At 38.0% G+C, this 19324-nt stretch overlaps 1 protein-coding gene across 2 annotated transcripts in view; it reads right to left on the reverse strand.

Moving 5' to 3' along the window:
* The window catches only part of TCF12 (transcription factor 12), a 500835-nt gene extending 481905 nt beyond the window's left edge, over nucleotides 1-18930 (reverse strand). Inside the window, exons 1-3 of one of the 2 annotated variants that reach the window (XM_037833866.1) lie at nucleotides 18664-18930; nucleotides 17571-17667; nucleotides 16500-16572 (exon numbers count right to left, since the gene is read on the reverse strand). In XM_037833866.1, the coding sequence (XP_037689794.1) occupies nucleotides 16500-16572; nucleotides 17571-17645 (148 nt within the window). In that variant the 5' untranslated portion in view covers nucleotides 17646-17667; nucleotides 18664-18930. The remainder of the gene's footprint in view (nucleotides 1-16499; nucleotides 16573-17570; nucleotides 17668-18663) is intronic. The other variant, XM_037833867.1, reaches the window with a different exon arrangement.
* Between the last annotated feature and the right edge of the window lie 394 nt (nucleotides 18931-19324).

Genomic DNA, 19324 nt, shown 5'->3' on the forward strand with positions numbered 1-19324 from the left:
TGTCAAATACTGAAGAGAAAGAGCAAGTTCTGAAAGCAGCAAGAGAAAAGCAATTCACCACATACAAAGGAAACAACATAAGACTAAGTAGTGACTACTCAGCGGCCACCATGGAGGCGAGAAGGCAGTGGCATGACATATTTAAAATTCAGAGAGAGAAAAATTTCCAACCAAGAATACTTTATCCAGCAAAACTCTCCTTAAAATTTGAGGGAGAGCTTAAATTTTTCAGACAGACAAATGCTGAGAGAGTTTGCTAATAAAAGACCTGCCCTACTTCAGATACTAAAGAGAGCCCTACCAACAGAGAAACAAAGAAATGAGAGAGAGATAGAGAGACTTTTAACAGACATATATAGAATATTACATCCCAGGTCACTGGAACACACGTTCTTCACTAGTGATCACGGATCTTTCTCCAGAATGGACTGTATGCGGGGACATAAAAACAAGCCTCAATAAAATAAAAAATTAAAAAATGAATTTGTTCAAAGCACATTCTCTGACCACAATGGAATACAAATAGAAGTCAATAACCATCAGAGACTTGGAGAATTCACAAACACCTGAAGGATAAAAATGAGGGAGAGATGAAAACATTCCCAGATAATCAAAAGCTGAGGGACTTCATCACCAGTAGATCAGTTCTAAGCAGGCTGAAAGGAAGGGACACTAAACAATTGACTGAAACCACATGAAGAAATAAAGATTTTCAGTAAAGATCACAGGGTAAATAAAAAGACCAATACTACTGTATTGTTGATTTATAACTCCACTATTTACTTCCTACAGGATCTAAAATTCATAAACTGTAATGATAAATCGGTGGTTTTGGACTCAATGTAAAATATGTAATTCTTGACAAGAACTACATAAAGGTGGGGGAATGGAGGAGTATAGGAACACAGCTTATGTGTCCTATTGAAGTTAAGTTGGTATCAAAGAAAAACAAGATTATTATAGATTAAAGATTTTAAATTTAAGCCCCATGGTAAATACAAAGAAAGTATCAGAGAATATGACCAAAGAGATGAAAAGTAGACTAGGGGTTCCAAGAAGTGGGGGAAGGGGCAATGGGGAGTTAAGAAATGAGAGTAGGATTTTTGTTTGGGGTGAAGGGAAACTTCTAGAAATGGATGGTCAGAAGGTGATAGCACTGCAACATTCTAAAAGTGATTAATCCCACTAATGGACTGCTAGGGAGGGGTGGAATAGGAAGATTCAGGCTATATATATCTTTCCACAACGGAAAAAATAAATAAATAAATAAATAAATAAGACAGTCTAAATAGATGACAATTAAATGCCAAGGATGATCCTGGATGGGATGTGAGGTTGGAGGAGAGGAGGCTCAAAGGGACACAGACGGGACACAAGGAAAAAAAAAAAAAAAGGAAATATAGAATGTAAGCTTTATATCAATGTTGAATTTCTTGAACTTCTTAGCTGCGTTTAATGAGACTGCATAAAATAATGTTCTTGTCCATGGGAAAGGTATATGTGAATTATATTGTTTGTTCAAAGATATGTGCAACTTGCTCTCATATGTTCAGAGGACAGAGCAATAGATGATGGGTGTTAGGGCGGGAGGGACGGAGGGAGAGAGGGAGGGAAAGAAAGAGACAGTGGTGTGACAGGATCTTAAAGGTGATGGATCGGGGTATCGGGGGAGGGGGGTCGGGGTATGATGGAGTTCTATGTATGGGGTTTGTACTGTTTTTACAACTGTTCCTGTAAGATTGAACTTATTTCAAAATAAAATTTATTATTAAAAAAAAAAAAAAACTTTGGATTAGTGGTCACTCTCTCAAATACCTACATATACTTTTCAACAAAATGAAAGCCCAGTCTACTTTGAAATAAATGAAAATTGAAAATGGAATAATCACTTTCTCAATTATTAAAAAGTTATTACATAAGTACTTTCAATTTAATGCATTAAAAATTCTGTTGCCAAAATTAAATATTAATAACTTCCAATAAACAACTCTTCCGTATGTGTAATAATACATATCAACTTCCTTTGGAATAACTATTTTCCATCTGCTTTTACTTGCCTTTATTATTAAATAAACACTAAATCTTTAGAAAAGAGAAATAAAACTAAAGAATTTTCCGGAATATGAAGTAAACTTTCCTTTCTATGGCATCAACTAAATAATAGCCAGAATATTCCAGTATCCTACAAACTATCAAATTTCCACGTATTCCCAAGGCACAAAGTCATCGTGATGACAGCTGGATAAGGGAAACGGCATACACACACCAAATTATACTCTCCTAAAGACATTTCAGGCTGAAGTTGCTTATGTTTAACATCTAATAATGCTAAAAAATGCTTAACTATTTTACAGAGGCTTCTGATTTTATACTGTCTTCCTTTTAATAAAAAAATAAGTACATCTTTAAGTATGTTCTTTTGGAGAATATCAACATTACACCACATAAGCCTTCTTGTCACAACAACAAATTTTTAAGATTCATAGAGATATTAAACTCCTCAAGACAAACCGTGCCCTAGTGTAGATTGGTATCAGTGCAGGTGCAACTACAACTGATCAGTTTGCTACTTCTGAGGGGCAATAAGAAACCACAGGCAAATGTATATCACTGTTGATTTCTGTATTTCCTCTGTGAAGAGAAGTTACCAACTTCCTATAAGTATGATGAAGTAAATAGCATATGAGTACTTATGAAGTACCTTTATCATTACTGAAATTTAAACAACAAGACTCCTCCCCTTCCCCCAATCATTCACTGGGCAAAGTCCTACTGCTATTACAACTTGTTCAGCAAGTCACCAGGGTCAAACTAAATGTGAATCTGCTCATTGCAGGCACTATGAGAGAGATTACATATATAGGAAAGAAAGACAGGCCCTGGCTCTATGGCTGTATGGCCTGTTATGTATTCCTACAGCATCTCAAATTCCTAAAAATTTTTTTTTAAAGTGGACTTAACATTATTCTGCATTGTATCATAGTTCTTGAGACAATAACACTATGGACAATACAGGGAACAAGCTTGCACAAGACAACCAGAAGAGTATGAATGGCCCACTGGCCTACCTCTCAAATAGATTCCACAGTGGACCACCTTACTACACACCCACATCGCTACTTGCATGTTTTATATTAAACAGCAGTGGGACTGCCAGTAACAGGCTCCTAAGGAAAATCACACTCATTAGAATCACACTCATTGGAATCACAACTAATTTTCAAAGAAGATGGCTTTAAGGAGTATATTCTAGGAATCAACATCATGCTACTAGCTACAGAAACTTTTTATTTGAAATAATTTCAAACTTTTACAGCACAGTTACAAAAATAATACAAACCCCATAATTAGAACTCCAGATACCCAGATATACCAATTTTAACATTTTGACACCTATGCTGTATCACTCTATCATCTATCATCCATCCATCCATTTACCTACCTACCAATCTATTTTTTAAATATTTGAGAGCAGGTTACACTCATCATACTCCTGAACACATAATATTTCCATGTACATTTCCTATGAATAAGGATGTTCACTGATGTAATCACCTCAAGTGCAGTTAACAAGTTCACGAAACTTAGCATTGATATAAAGCTTACATTCTATATTCCAATTTTTTCTTATGTCACAGTAATGTCTTTTTGAGTCTTTTCTCCTCCATTCTTAGATTCCATCCAGTATAAGCACTGCATTTAATTGTCATTATCTCTTTACTTTCTTTTCTTTTTCTTTCATTTTGGAAATATATATATATATATCATAAATCTTCCCATCCCAACTCCTCCCATGTTTACCATTCAGTGGGATTAGTCATATTCAAAATGCTGCAGTGCCCTCAACACCATCAACAGAATTTTCCCTTAAGCCCCCAAAAACTCCTACACTTAATTCTGCATTAACTTTCCATTTCCCCTGCCCCCCACCCTCACCTGTACCTTACTTTCTGTCTCTAAAGTTTGCATATAATCTGATATTTTTCTTTGTGGTTACCATGGAGCTTAAATTTAACATCCTAAATCTATAACAATCTGATTTGCTTTGATATCAACTTAACTTCAATAATTTCCCACCTTTATGTAGTTCTTGTCCAAATTACATGTTTGTACATTGAGTTCAAAACAACTAATTTATTATATTTTGTGTACTTGTCTTTTAATTCCTATAAGAAGTAAAAATGTGGAGTTACAAACCAAAAACACAATAGTACTCGTACTTACATTTACCCATGTCATTATCTTTACTGGAGATCTTTATTTCTTCATGTGCTTCAGTCAACTGCCTAGTGTCCTTTCCTTTCAACCTGAAGAACTCCCTTTAGCATTTCTGTAGGGTCAATCTATGTTGACAAAGTCCTTCAGCTTTTGTTTAACTGAGAAAGTCTTAATCTCTCCCTCATTTTTAAAAGACAGTTCTGCTGGATACAGAATTCTTGGTTGGCAGTTTTTTACTTTCAACACTTTAAATATGTCATCCCAGTGCCTTCTTGTCTCTATGGTTTCTGATGAGAAACGGGCACTTAATCTAATTGAGGCTCCCTGGTATGTGTCACGTTGCTTTTCTCTTGAGGCTTTCAGAATTCTATCTTTGGCATTCAACGATCTGATTATAACACATTATGGTGTGGGTCTATTTGGGTTTATCCTGTTTGAGTTTGTTGGGTATCTTGGATGTATATATTCATGTTTTTCATTAAATTTGGGAAGCTTTCAGCCATTATTTCTTTGAATATTCTCTCTGCCCTTTCTTCTCTTTCTGCATTACCACAATGTTTATATAGGTACACTTAATGGTTTCCTACAGGTTCCTGAGGCTCTGTTCCCTCTTCTTCATTCTTTCTTCCTTCTGTTCCTCAGACTGGATGATTTCAATTGTCTTATCTTCAAGTTCAAAGATTCTTCTGCCACCTTCAATCTGCTGTTGAACACCTCTAGGGAATCAGTGGTCTTCAGCTCTTTTTTGGTTCCTTTTCATAATTTCCATCTCTCTACTGATATTCTCTTTGTATTCATCTATCGCTTTCCTGATTTCCTTTAGTTGTTTTTCCATATTTTCCTTTAGCTGTATGAACGTATTTAGGAACTTTTTTTTTTTTAATCTCCATCTGGAATGTCCCAGGTCTGATCCTCCTCATTGATGATTTCTAATGTTTTAATGTTCTTTGCTTGGAACATCACCTCCTGTTTCTTTTAATGTTTTGTAATCTTTTGTTGAAACCTGGATATTTTGATATTTTAATGTGCTATCACCGGAATTTAGACTTTGAAGCATCTGTTCCTTAAGCTTGTATCCACCTAGTGTAATAAATGAGTTTTCCTGAATGTCAGATGCCAACAAAAATTTAAAAATTAAAAAATAAAAATTTTAAAAAATTAAAAAAAAAAATACCTTTCAGTCTTTGCAGATTGACCTGTGCCAAGTGCTCTCCTTAAGAGCTTAAACACCGAGTGCTGAGTTTACATAATAGCTCCAGGCCAACACATAGGGACCCTTCTGTTTCTTTCTGCACATGTGGCTTACGTCTCATCTTGGGCATGTGTATTTGGCCCTACGACTTCCCCCGTTTACATGGATACAGATATATCCCCTGTCCTAGGAAATACTTTCTTCACAGTACCGGGCACTGCACTGTATGTCCTACAGCCAGCAATCCCTTGCCCCAGGCAGCTACTTGACTGATCTCCCACAGCACTCTGTAGGAGAGTTCTGTTGCAGACTTCTATACGCAGGAAATTCTGAGACTGCAAGGCCCTCAGGCCACCAGCAGACAGACTGGGTCAGACCTACAAGCTCTCAATACATACACAAGGGTTACTCTGCTCCCTCTGGAACCAGGACCAGGGATCCAAATTGGGACCATGGTCCAGCTCCAGACTGAGCTGGTGAGGGGTGGGAGAGGAGGCAGCCAGTGTGCCACCATTTCAAAGCCTCTGTGAGGGGATGGGGCCCTAAAGTTTCTCACTCTGCCATCTTGATTGGGAGAGATATGACCTTTTAACCAAGGTAAAAGGAGGGAATAAAATTTTCCAAAGTCTGGTTTCCTCCATTCCCTGTGAAATCATATCTTAGCTCCCCCTTTTCTTCTCCTTTTGTACTCAGGCAACAGTTAAAATTCAAAACAGAGTATGGTCACAGTTGAGGCTTCCTTCTGAAGGTGATCATATAATGTCAGAGCTATACATAATGGGGGCCAAATGAACATAATCTACTCTCCTGAAAGTACTCTGAAAATTTTCACGCATGCTTATAACTGATCAGGAAACTATCAGTACACTCCTTAGTCCAAAAGATGTACAAGCTTATCTCTCCTCAAAATAGAACTTGATTCCTTAAACCAATGTATTGAGCAGACTACTCAAACCACAAAGTTCAGCCTGAGAGGCCTGTATTCCACAAAGAATTTGCTTTGTATGAATTTGTTTTATATGAATAATAAAAGCTCTGGTCTAGACTTTGGGTCCAAAAATGAAATTCCTATTCTGAGTTAAAAATAATATCTGGGACAAAGTAAACTGATCTTCCTACAGATACCTTTCCAAAGAAGCAGTATTACATAATGGAAGGAACAATGACAGACAAGAGATTTGAATTCTAATCCTGGCTCTCCTATTACTCAATTGTGTGACTACTGCCTCACCTGTAAAACATTATATTAGAACTCCAGGGTATCGTTCAGTATTTATAATACACACTCACACACAGAAATCCATAATATCTTTTCTGAAATCCATAGACCAGATGAATTTTAGAATTCAGTTTTTCGGACTTTAGAAAAAATATATAAAGTATATACCATATGTTACAAATCACCCGCAGCACCAAGTAAATATACAATAACGAGGATAATAGAAAATAACGAGGATAATAGAGAATGTCAGTGGCCTATTCAGATAATATCAGATTTGCCACCAAAATAGTTTGTGCTGAATTTAGAGAAAAAATCTGGTTCAGACCTTTTTGGATTTCAAAACTGCAGACTAGAGATTGGGGACCTTCGGCAAAGAAGTAAGGCAGGGGGAGACTCAACAAATAATAAATTAAATTTGGTATCACCTAGACTAAAAAGAATTAAGTTGATACTCAGATAAGAGATATTTAGGCTAGTCTTGAAATGGTTCTAATTACCTGCCTAGGTTGGATAGGCATAATCAATTCAAGCTGTCTGCATATTCCCACCATGAGGTTCAACATGGAACAACTTTTTCCTTTAACTTTATTCCAAATTGGGAACATCTGCTGAAAAGTATTTTCCAAAACCTTAGCATGTCAACACCAAGCAGATAAGCAAATAGGCCTCTCATCAAATGACAAAATCAGCTAGATACAGTAGAGCTTCCAAATAGCAAAAACCTAAATGGAACTGCTAACCCGGGAGAATTCAAAAATTTCACCCCCAGTCTATGAGTGACTACAGTATTCTCTGAAACCACTTGTGGTCAAACATGCTTCTGCCTATAAGTTCAAAGTGAAGTTTTCCTGTCCAGTGGCACAAGAAAACCTTTTATTTATCCCCCACAACCTCAAAACAACAACATATGCCTCAGGACTGAGAAGGGTGATGACTGTCATTCCTTTCTAGCAGGTCTCCTACAGGGCTCCACCACAACTCACAAAGCTCTTGGAGAGCACAGCACATCTGCTTATTGATTGGAGTTGCTGTGATCACATTAAGTCCAACAGGTGCTCTCTACATTAGCCACCAACAAAGTGGTGAAAGAGTAATTAAGAGTTGATCCTGCTCATTTTTGAAGGCTCACAATGGCTCAATGGCAAACTACCAGAAGCAAATATACAACTTTTGAGTGAGGTTTGAAGGAAACTGCCTCCAGACAAGACTATCATTCGGTACCTGGAATTATCTTTCAACAGTCGAATTACTACAAATTAAGATAAAACCCCCAATCCAAATACAGGCACCTTCTACCACCCAAAACAGAGCTGACAAAACAATATGTAAGCTTAGGCCAACATTCCCCACTTTTAATAACCAAAGGTAATGTACAGGGTTGTTTACAATATTTGTTTGTTTTGCATCTTATCTCAAATTGTTTTACTATTTTATTTTTAAGATTTTATCCATGAATAATAACCCAATGCCATAAAAATTAGTAACCAAACTCCAATCCACTTTCACTTCTGTAAGATCTCTAAATGTGATCCCAATCAGCTCATAGTAGCTTGGAACACTCACCACGGTCTTTATAAAAACCCAGAACATATATGACACCATATTTTAAAGATGGAACAAAAATCCAAAACTGTCAAAATATACATTTTCTTCCCAAGTCAAGGGTATGTTAAAAAAAAAAATTACTGGATGATCTGACTGGAAAAAGACAACAGTGGTTCAAATCAGTTACATTACTAAAAATCTCTCAGTGCTTCTGTTTTTTTTGGAACTAAGTTTCCTATCAAAATGATTTTTTCCATTAATGAAATGATCCCTTTTTTACAGACTTCTGTGGCTGCAAGAAAAGGTCCAGGAAGAAAGATAAAGAAAACGTTCTAGAGCTGGCCTTCTCACTGGGGAACAAATGGTATAGACCAGCATCCCTCTCCACCCTCACCTTCCCTCACCCACACCCCACCACCCAAAGAAACAAATCGATACAGAAGGATGGCAAAAGCCAAACACAATGCATCTTCCTAGAACTTCAGTTTTATTCAATGATTAATTAAAACACGTTGATATCAGAACAAATATGTTTGTAGTATGAAGTAGAAAGTAATAGATAACTGAATTTTCAAGATAAGATTTCTTCTGCTACTTGCAATGTGTTGCTTCAGGCTATTAGGTGAATTTATGTTCCTCCTGCTCTGCCATTACTAGAAAAAGTGGAGAAGTTCTACCCTAGAAACTTTTAACCACCTCTCCAACCTGGCTCCCAGCTATTGTATTCTCTCAGGTCACATAATTTTTATTTTATTTATTTAGACTATGTCTCAAGAATTTCAAGTAGCTAGAGAAAGAATAAGCAGAAAACATTATTTTCAGTTGGAACACCTAAACATGGAACAGGGTTTTCAAAAGGGACTCACATTCTGTTCACTATTCTGCACTATACAATTCTTGATCTACAAAACAGTATTAAGAAGAAATCAACTAAAAAAAGGAAGGTACTTAGGTACCTGATGTCCTTTGGAAACTACTCTGTGCGTGATTTCTTCTTAGACTTTTAACAATATATATATGTATAATTTTATGCCACTAAAAAGCCACTCTGGTGTGTTGCCTTGTGGGGGCATACCCCACCACCTACATCAGAAAACACCTCATTTTATCCAAAGTACAATGAGATAATACCTGTAAACTGTTTAGCACAGTGCCTAGCATTTAATGGTAATTCAATAACCACTGGCTTTAATACTGGCTATAATTGTTGGGTTATTAACAATTAAAATTACCATGAATGTTACTTAGGGTGCCACAAAAATAATATTGGCAACTACCATTTTTCAAGCAGCCATGTAGCAATAGAGATAACCCTATCTGATCCTCACAGGATTCTGAAGGTAGACACTGTTATCCAATTTTTAAAAAGAGAAAAGCATGGCTCAGATACTTTAAATGACTTGCCTACGGCCACCCAGCTAATAAGTCATAGAACACTGATTGCAACCCAGTTGTCTGACTCCTGAGCCCAATTCTGTCTAGTACACTTTACAGCCTCTCTCACAAAACGTCAGGAATTCAAGGGCTCTCTCATTGACAGACTCCAATTAGATTCCACTCCATTTCAATAAGCACAGGTCAAAGAATGACAGAAATCCCATCCAGTCACCACACAATCCATTTATATACAAATAAAAATCTACAACACCTGTCATCATGCATTCCATTCATATACTAATAAGCTTTTTGTACTTTTACATTAAATCAACCAAAGTCACTAATTTTATGCATCTATCTCCACCATTAACATCAGTCCTTACCTGGTAATTTATCTCCCTCTGAGATCATTTTCTTATGGGAATTCATTCACTCACTTAACTTTAATTGTAACTTGTAGGCACAAAAAACAAAATCTTTATTTCCTACCTAAAGGAAATCAAAGTGAGGGCAAAATTGTATGCATTACAAAAAAAATGTTCTATTGCATTATTTGCAACAGCAAAAAAGCAAATTAACAAACAAAAACCCAAAATTGTCAAGCAATAAGAGAACTGGTTAGATAAGTTAAGGTATATACATTCCATGTAATATCATGTAACAAATTTAAATCATGTTTATAAAGAACCTTTAATAATATGGGAAAATGCTCATGGTATAATATTAAGTAGGAAAAAAAAGCAGGACATAAAATGAAGCTATCAGTAAGCAAACTCCCAACTTTATAAACATAGAACTATTAAACTATTAGGGAAAAAAAAAAAAAGACTAAATGGAAATAAATCAAAACATAACAATTTTCTCTGGATACTGAAATAATGACTGATTTTTCCCCTTGTGGCTTTTTCCTGTTCTCCAATTTTCTTTTCATGATCACAGATTAATTTTACAGTGAGAAAAAAAATGCTTTTCTGTTTCTTTCTCTTTTTTTTTTGCTATGCCAACATCTTCAACTCTTCTCCCTGTACTTTTCCCTCATAAATCTCCAGATTAATCAAAAGAGTTCCAGGTTGTGAGATTTAAAATGCTCAAAATAAAACAGTATCTTTATTTCCTCTAGAACTACCACCCTCCAATTATGCCAGAACTACAGCCTTTGAGTCATTTCTCTTACCTATAGAAATCCAATCCTCCAAATGTTGTCCATCTTTTATGCCTTGTATTGTTTCTCCCTACTTTCTACACAAATACCAAGTCCACACCTTCCCAGGCTCATCCCTAGAGGAGCACAAAAGCCTACTAAATAAATACCTTCCTTATTGCTACTTGTTCATCATGAACAATCCACTCCACCACAGCTCACTATGTGCCAAGCATGGTTCTTGGAGCTTTACATATATTAATTCATTCTACACTCCTAAACACTCTATCGAAGATAGCTACTATTATTAACCTAGTTTACAGATTAAGAAACAGGCACAGAGAGTTTAAGGAGCTTGCTCAAAATCATCCAGCTAATAAGTGGCAATGCCAGGTTTTGAACCCAGGCCATCTAACTCCAGAAAACAGTATGGAAATAGGAGCTCTTCCAGGAGTGGTAATCACTAAGAACCAGCTTCTCTTTCCCTGAACAATACAGGCCCTTGGACAAAGCCAAACTCCTACTTCCAGGTCTCTTATTTTGTTCCATACCCAGAAGGCCAGTTCTTCTCTTCCATAATTCATTTGTAATATCTCCTTCACAGGTCAATTCAAAATTCACCATCTCTGAGCTTTCCTTAATCCAGTCCCTTGACTCCTTAACACCTTCCTTATTCTTATGGACTCAATTTAAACTACATTAATTTTTTAGTTATTGACATTTTTATGTTATAGAATTTTATTTACCTCATGATTTTATATTTTATCTCCTCATCTAGATAATGAAATGCTTTCTTTTATGGATGCCCTTCTCCATTTCCCACCTTCCCAAAAGCTACTAGAATGGCAGGCTCCACAAAGCAGAAACTAAATCAATATACGGTAGACTGCCAAATCTGATCTTAAAATGGCTCAACTATTTAACAGGGCAGAAAGTCATTCATTAGTCCTTTGAATTGACATATTTAAATGTTTGTCTTCTCATTTTATTCCCTTAACACTAAAACATTAGATTTGCAATTTCAACATTCCCGTCCAAAAAATTCAAGTGACACCTGCAAATAGTCCTATTAAACGCTTTTTTTAAAAAGGGTATCACACACTATCCAAAAACACCCTTTCTTTTTTTTCAGGAGACCTGTCTAAGAGTTCACCCTCTGTGGCAAGAGTTACCCAAGTCTTCAAAGACCCTAAGCAGGCAATAACATCCTAGGCAAGATTATCAACTACTCAAGAACAGAAAAGACTATCTGGCATTAATAATGGAGCATTCTAAATGGCCCCATTAAATCAAAAATGTAGGGAAAAAAAAAAAACTTTATATTCAAGATTGAATATCTTCATCCTTACTTCCTATTCCAAGAGAATTATTTTAAAATCTCAAAGAAAAAGATATTCCAAAGGATAGCCTGAAGGACAGAAACTAAAATGTTAATGAGAAAAGATAAAAATAATTAGTTATAGATATGCCTCACTGTATATAATAAATAAGTCTCCAGAATTTGTGATCTAATCAAGTTGTTATTAAAATTCATTAAAAACCATAACTATTTAAAGGAACACTACAGGAATTGTTCTGAAAAGCACACAATATTCATACCTATAACCTTGCCTCTAATTTTTTGTCTTCCAGTTCTGTATTTTCATACAAGATTCTAAAAGACTTCCTTACTACTAAACTCTTAGCTTAAACAAGCCAGTTAACATACCACATTTATCCTGAAAAATGTATTATTCCCCACTTGCCTGCTGACTCTGCAAACTCTCATCACTACAGCTTACCTGAAGCAAATATCTACATGATGCAGTTACCCACATAACAGTATTACATTTTAATAAATTTTAATAAGTGTTTATTACTACAAATTATAGTTATCATAAATGTCAACACTGATAGATATATAATATAAGCCACACCCTACTCATAACCTTAAAATACCTTAGATCAACAGGCCAAATCTCATCTCCTCTCTATCAACATTCCTACCTGTAATACATTTACACATTGGTAAATTTTTGGTTTTCTCTTTCTTGATTTTTTCTTCATATGTGCAAATAATGTTATGGCAATTTGAAATGCTTACTCTATGTTTAATAGGGTGAGGAGGTATTTAATAACCTTACCCTAAACTTTTTTTTTTTTAATTTTTAGAGAAGAGAATACAGTCATAAAAGGGCAACACCAAGAATCTTTGTGGTAATGGAAATGTTTTGTATCTTGACTATACCAGTGTCGATAACCTAATTGTGATAGCGCACTACAGTTTTGTAAGATGCTACTATTGCAGGAAGCTGGGTAAAGGATACGTGGGATATCTCTGTATTGTTTCTTACCACTGCATGTGAATCTACAATCATCTCAAAACAAGAAGTTCAATTAATTAAAAAAAAAAACTTACTAAAGAGCAATTTAATGACCATTCATTTTCTGGCTCTATACCAATATTACAAAAAGCCTAAATGTACATCTGAACACCCCCCCCAACAAAATTATCAGTAACTGAAAAATGAAAAACTGTATTCCCTTTAAAAATTAAGAGCTAGAAAACATTCATTAGAATTATTTCCAAAAAACAACCTGAGCAAGAAAAAATGTTTATTATTACAAAAGACTGATTTGAATGAGGCAAGTAAAACTTGATTTGCCAGCTAAAATAACTTTCTGGATAGAAATATCAGCAAGACATACTCAACATATAAGACAGCTTGCAAAGTGACTATATCCCATCCCTTCCAAATATGTTTTTATTACTTGGATTCAAAAACTAACAAAGGAAATTTTCAGATATCATGCAAACATTCAAGCAACTAAAAATTTAACCCAATATCACATTTAGTTCTACACACTCAAACCCTTAAGTATGGGCGAAAATGGAGTTAGTAGATTTAAACACCTGAACTATTTCCATTTTGTCAATCCTTACAACAAGATTTCCTTCTATTTACTGCCCTAATAGACTGCCTTACCTTTAACTCCTACAGAGAGAGAAAAATCTCTCTCAAAGTCACTGTAAGAACACCTGACAGAGCCTATTTTATACCAAGTAGACAAATTCAGTCTTTCCATAATGCAGAGAAAATTAACACCTTGATGACATTATAACAGACTCCTCAAGACAAATAAGTAACAGTAAATGCACATTCATCTCTTCCATAGCGACTTCTGAAGAAACATCAGCTATCATGCAAGTTATGTTTTGCTTTAGGAATAGATCAACAATAACATCCTGTAGAGCGGCCCATATTACATGCTTTCAGCTAAAAAAGTTATTAAAGTGTTATATATCATTTTTCAAAAACAGCCCAAGGTGAAATAAAGTCATCCACAAGAAAGAAAAATAATTAAGAAAGGACATTTTACTGCACAATTATAGTTTTCACTAGGTAAAATGTTTGGGTTTTTACAAATGTTACTCCAAAGAAAAAATTCTACTTTTTTTAAATTCTCTTCAAAGGAAAGTCAGATCTTTAGCCTTGTATATGCTGTAAACAAACAGGCATTCAGATTTACCGTATAATACCCTTTCTAAGTCAGGGCAGAAAATTATTTCAAATGTCAATAAAGTATATAAACATAATTAATATAATTAAAATGTTATGATACCAATTTCTTTCAGGCATTCCCTTTAAGAAAAGAAATGACTATAGGGAAACCATATCTACTAGCTAGAATAACTATATAAAATAATCACTTATGCCATCTTCCTTTACCAAAATATAAATCAATTCAGTAATTATTAAAGATCACAACTTTATTTTTTTATTACAATTTTTTCTGGCATTTAAAACAAACCACACAGATAAATATTACTATGCCCACATAATACAGGTGTTTAAATTCAAACTTTCAATTGATGAGTAACAAATCCAACAGTTTCAAAACTAAAATTTCCAACTCCAAATAATAAAATATTGCGACCTCTTCTACAATGTGGAAAAATATTTTTTTTCTTTGTGCAATGCAAGCTATTTAGAGAAGGGTCTCACAACTCCTAGGATGCCAAGCCTTAAATCACACTAAGTTCACAAATAGTTTTTTTCTTTTTCATTTTACAGATCACATAAATCATACCTTCTTGACTTAAAAAAGTGAAAAATACATAATGCCCTTATTCTAAAATCAGAGAGCATTTCTAATAGAAAGTTTCTGAAATTCATTTCCTTGAGATCAATGAGTGCCAGTTAAATATATTTTCCAAAATTTAAGCTGGAACTAACAGAATAAAACAGCAATATACTATTCACTTAATATTTATTGGGCATCTACTATGTATTTGACACTTGACATTTCAAAACACTTCCTTACACAAAATAAATCTGAAAGTTCCTGAAAATGAATTATTAGTTGCAAAATTAAGATACACTCAAAACACAAGTAAAGAAAAGGAACATAGCCTTCTTCTATATTAACCAATAACTTTCTCCATCCCCTCCCCCCAAAAAGCCACAAATTTCATATGATTACCAATAAAAGGAAGAAGGCAGGGGGAAGAATTGGGGTTTGGCTGATATTTCATGATACATGATACCCTTTTGGTTAAGGATTATTAGCTTTTAGAGTTATTTAAAATCCAAAATATTCTTATCTTGCTTTTTTGAGATGCTAAACCATGTTATATTCCACCCCCCTGCAATTTCATCATTAAAAATGAGTTTTAGTAAATAAGTGTATGATTTTAAAATATAACTTTAACTTTAAAGTGGTATTGTGTTAACCTGGTTGTGAAATTAACCTTATTTAATGTTATTTGCTCCTACAGTATTTTAAGAAATCAACTATCATTTTACTAGTGGAAATAAAAAGTACCAGAGAGGAATTACTGAGTTTCAGCCCAAAGATCTGACAGCTTGTTTTCTTAAGATGATGCCTTCATAACTTTAGTTATTTTTCATCTCTGAATGCTAATGAATAATTAAAGAGAAAATTACAGTTTTTGTACACTAAAATGGACTTTGCTTCTGGAGTATTTTTAAAATTATGAGTTTTAAAAAGTTGGAAAAACAAAAATATATATGCTTAAGAAAATGGAATAAATGTTTATTAATTGAGAATTGGACGCATACAGAAAATAAATTTAAAGGAGACAGCATTACTGTAGAAAGGAAATCTAATTTAACTCTAAACATTATTCTAACATAATCTAACTATAAGACAGAATTTAAGTCTTCTAATTGATGGCATTTGAAGATAAATCTAAGTTTCTCTTCATTTGTAACATTTATTCCATTAACATTTTAAAACTGTCCATGACATTATGAATTTACTGCAGACTTCCAGGGGAATGGCTAGTTTTTTTTTTGATAAACTAATCTTACTAATTACTGTTTGACTCAATTTCACAAATTTTCATAGGCATATATTGAATTATACCATTTTACCAATTCTTTAGAACTTGGGGTTTAACAATGAAAATGAACTGAAAATTTACCAAATTTAAATACTTACTTATATTTAAATAACCACTGGAAAACAAAAAAGACCATGCATGGACCACAGATCATTTTCTTGTAGTACTTTTCTAGGTATAGAGGGATAATATAATCCCTTGTATTCAAATAAGACAATTTTCCATTTTGAACAGTATGAAAAACGGAACAATTTAAAATTCATATTGAAATTTTTATAGAAAGGTCAACAGATCCTTGTTGCAACAGCCCGAGTTTGGTGGTTTTTTATTTGTTTTTGTGTTTAATTTTAACCTGGCACACTAAAGAACAGCATGAAGAAAAATACTAAAACACTTTATACTTTACTAAAATGTCTCAAAACACTATAACATGAGTTTCTCCTTTTAGACATCTTACCTGAGCCACTGAATTGACTACTTCCCAGTGTCGTTGGTCTGGTTTTTCCACTATTAACAGGTGGGGAAAACATCTGCAAAATAACCCAAATGAATCTGTTAGTCCTGAAAATCTTCTAGACCCCTTGCTAACAAAAGTCCACCAAAGAGTCTTCAGTTGACACTATGTTTCAGAGGGAAGTTAAAATAAAATTGAGGAGATACCTTCAGACCCAAAAAGCAAAAGCAAATAGTGATACTATTTCCTAACACTACTTGGAAATACTGGCTACAGTCTGCTCTGAAAAACCAACCACTTAAATGAGAGAGTCTAAGATTATTAAAATTAAAAGGTAATTTTTTGCCCATTATCTTCATTTTGGAACTAAGTGAATTTCATTACATTTAATTCACACATACAGTCAAAATTACGTCTACATGATTATATAAAGATCCATTACAACAGTCTTATAAAGCAGGTGTTGGTCCTGTCTCCTAACAGCAGTTAATAAAGGAATTAGACCCATCAATAAGAGCAGTGGGCCCTTTGATTCCACCTGACGGTTATTTTTTTTTTAAGTCGTTCCTTTTTTTTTTTTTTCAGATTCACACAAAACCATCTTAAAATAAGTGATAAACGCAAAAGGTTAGAAATTCCTGCTCTGAAGTGGCTTTCTTGTAACTAACATCTTTCAGGTACCATAAACTATATTAATGAGATCTTGGGGAAAGAAATAGTGAAGAACATTGAAGAAAAAATAATTTTCTTTTTTCATATAAAGTCCAAAATCATCAGGGTCAGAGGGTGACTCAACCAAAGCTCATTGTTACATTGTTCTCCTTTCAACTGGTTAAACCAAATGACCCCTCTGGTATTCAAGTTTTGAATCTGCGAGTCTAGACATTACATCAAAGTTCAGGTGTCCAACTTGGGGAGCTGGACTACAGCCCTGCGAACTAATTGCTGAAAGCAGATGGAGTTCACGCTGCCTAGCGTCCAGGTCGCTTTTCCCCTCCTCTCCTTATTTTCCTTCCTTTTCCCCCGCCCCTAAACCTCAGCAGAACCCCAAGATGCCGCGGAAAGCTTTCATACCGCACTGAAGTCCAGCAGGTCGCTCAGCTCCTTGTCGGTCCCTATAGCGGCCATGCGCTGCTGCTGGGGATTCATCTTCGGTCACTTCTAGCAGGTCCTAAGGCAGAGGAAACGGATTCAGCCAGAGCCCACAGAGGCCCAAAGTGTACTGGGGTGGTGGAGGGGAGCGCAGGAGAAGAGGAGGAGGTTTGGGGGCGCCGGGCTGACTTCCAATGCCCTCCACTCGAGCCCACTGCGGCGCGGGCAGCCGGCGCGACAGCCCAGCGCCCGCGCCGTGTCCGTGAATCCACGCGTTCCTCGGCGCGGCCCGGGATAGACGCGGCTGCGCCCGCAACTCGCTGCCTCTCCCGCAAGTTTCCGAGCCGGTCCCTGCCCCCTTCCCGGCACCCCCTGTCCCACGCGGCCACCGCGTCCTCTGCCAGCGGGTTCCGGCCTGGGCGGGGGTCTCGAGGGGCGGGGAGAGGGGCAATTCCGCGTCCAGCAAGCGGAGCGGCGAGGAAGCGAGATGCGAAGTGACTCACTCGTTCGGCAACAATAGAACTGACAAGTTGCAGGGAACGCGCCGCTCGCAGGCCCGCGTCTGCGGCCACCGCCGCTCGGACGCCCCCGGCGGGCCCGAGGGGTCTGAAAGCACCCCCCCGCGCGCCCGAAGGGCGTTTTTAAAAAGAAAACAGAAACATCGACAACTAGTCTCGCACTCGCTCGGCGTCCTCCGCCCCCGGCTCGGCCTCCTCCCACTTTTGCTGCCTAGCCCGCGGCCGACCGGCCCCGGACCTGCCGAACAATGAGCCTGGCTCCGCGGCCGAAGCCTCCGGCTCTCCCGCGCTCCTCCGAGCCCGAGCGCCGGCCCGAGCCGAGCGGGGCGCGCAGGCCAAGCGCGCCGCCCGCGGGCCTCGCTGCCCGCGACTCGCGCCTCCGCCCCCACTCCGCTCCTCAAGTTGGAGGGGACCCCGGGTTCGGCGCTGTACAAAGGGGCGCAGAGTTGGGGCGCGGGCCCGGGACGCTCCCGCTCCGGGGAGTGGGGGTGGGGGCACGAGGCGGCGTCTCCAGCCCAGCCACGCCGTTCCCCTCCCGCTCGCCAGCCCGCAATTACCTGCCGCCCCGTCTCCGCATCCAACCACCCCGATTAAAGTTCACTTTGGCCGGGAGAGCGGACTCGGCTTCCCCTTTGCACCGCCCGGCGCCTCGGTTGACTTTGCCCCGCGCGGGCGCTCCGATCCGGGCGGGAGAGGCGGCTCTCGGGCCTGGCCGCCCCTTCCTCCCGGGGCGGGCTGGCTGTCCCCCCGAATAGAACTTGTGGGTCTCCTCAGGCGGACATTTTTTTCGCTGAGGTAGCCTCAGCACCACGCTCGCCTCAGCCCCGGATCCCTCCGCGCCGGGAAGAGCCCCGAGTTAACCCCTTGGTGCCCGACCCGCTCCTGCCGCCTGCGCCGAGGAAGTGGGGCCCGCGGAGGGGGCGGGGAGGAGCCGTCGGGACACGGGGAGGGGCCGCGGCGCAGCTGGTGGACAAAGCCCGCGGCGGGGTGAGGCGGGCCGCAGCCGGGGCGGGAGGGGAGGGGCAAGGGATACACGCTGGCAGCCCACGAAGCAGGGCTGGGCTGTCCGCCGAGAGCGCCTCCTCCGGGCCCCCTGGCAGCGGGACGGCGGGCACTGTGGCGCTTCCACCCGCTTGTTGCGTTCCTGCCTCGGGCCCCGAAGAGAAGCAGCCGAGACTGCAGCTGCGGGCGCATCTGGATTCGCTGAAGGCTGCGTTT

Source organism: Choloepus didactylus, chromosome 4 (genome assembly GCF_015220235.1).
Source record: "Choloepus didactylus isolate mChoDid1 chromosome 4, mChoDid1.pri, whole genome shotgun sequence".
NCBI lineage: Eukaryota > Metazoa > Chordata > Mammalia > Pilosa > Megalonychidae > Choloepus > Choloepus didactylus.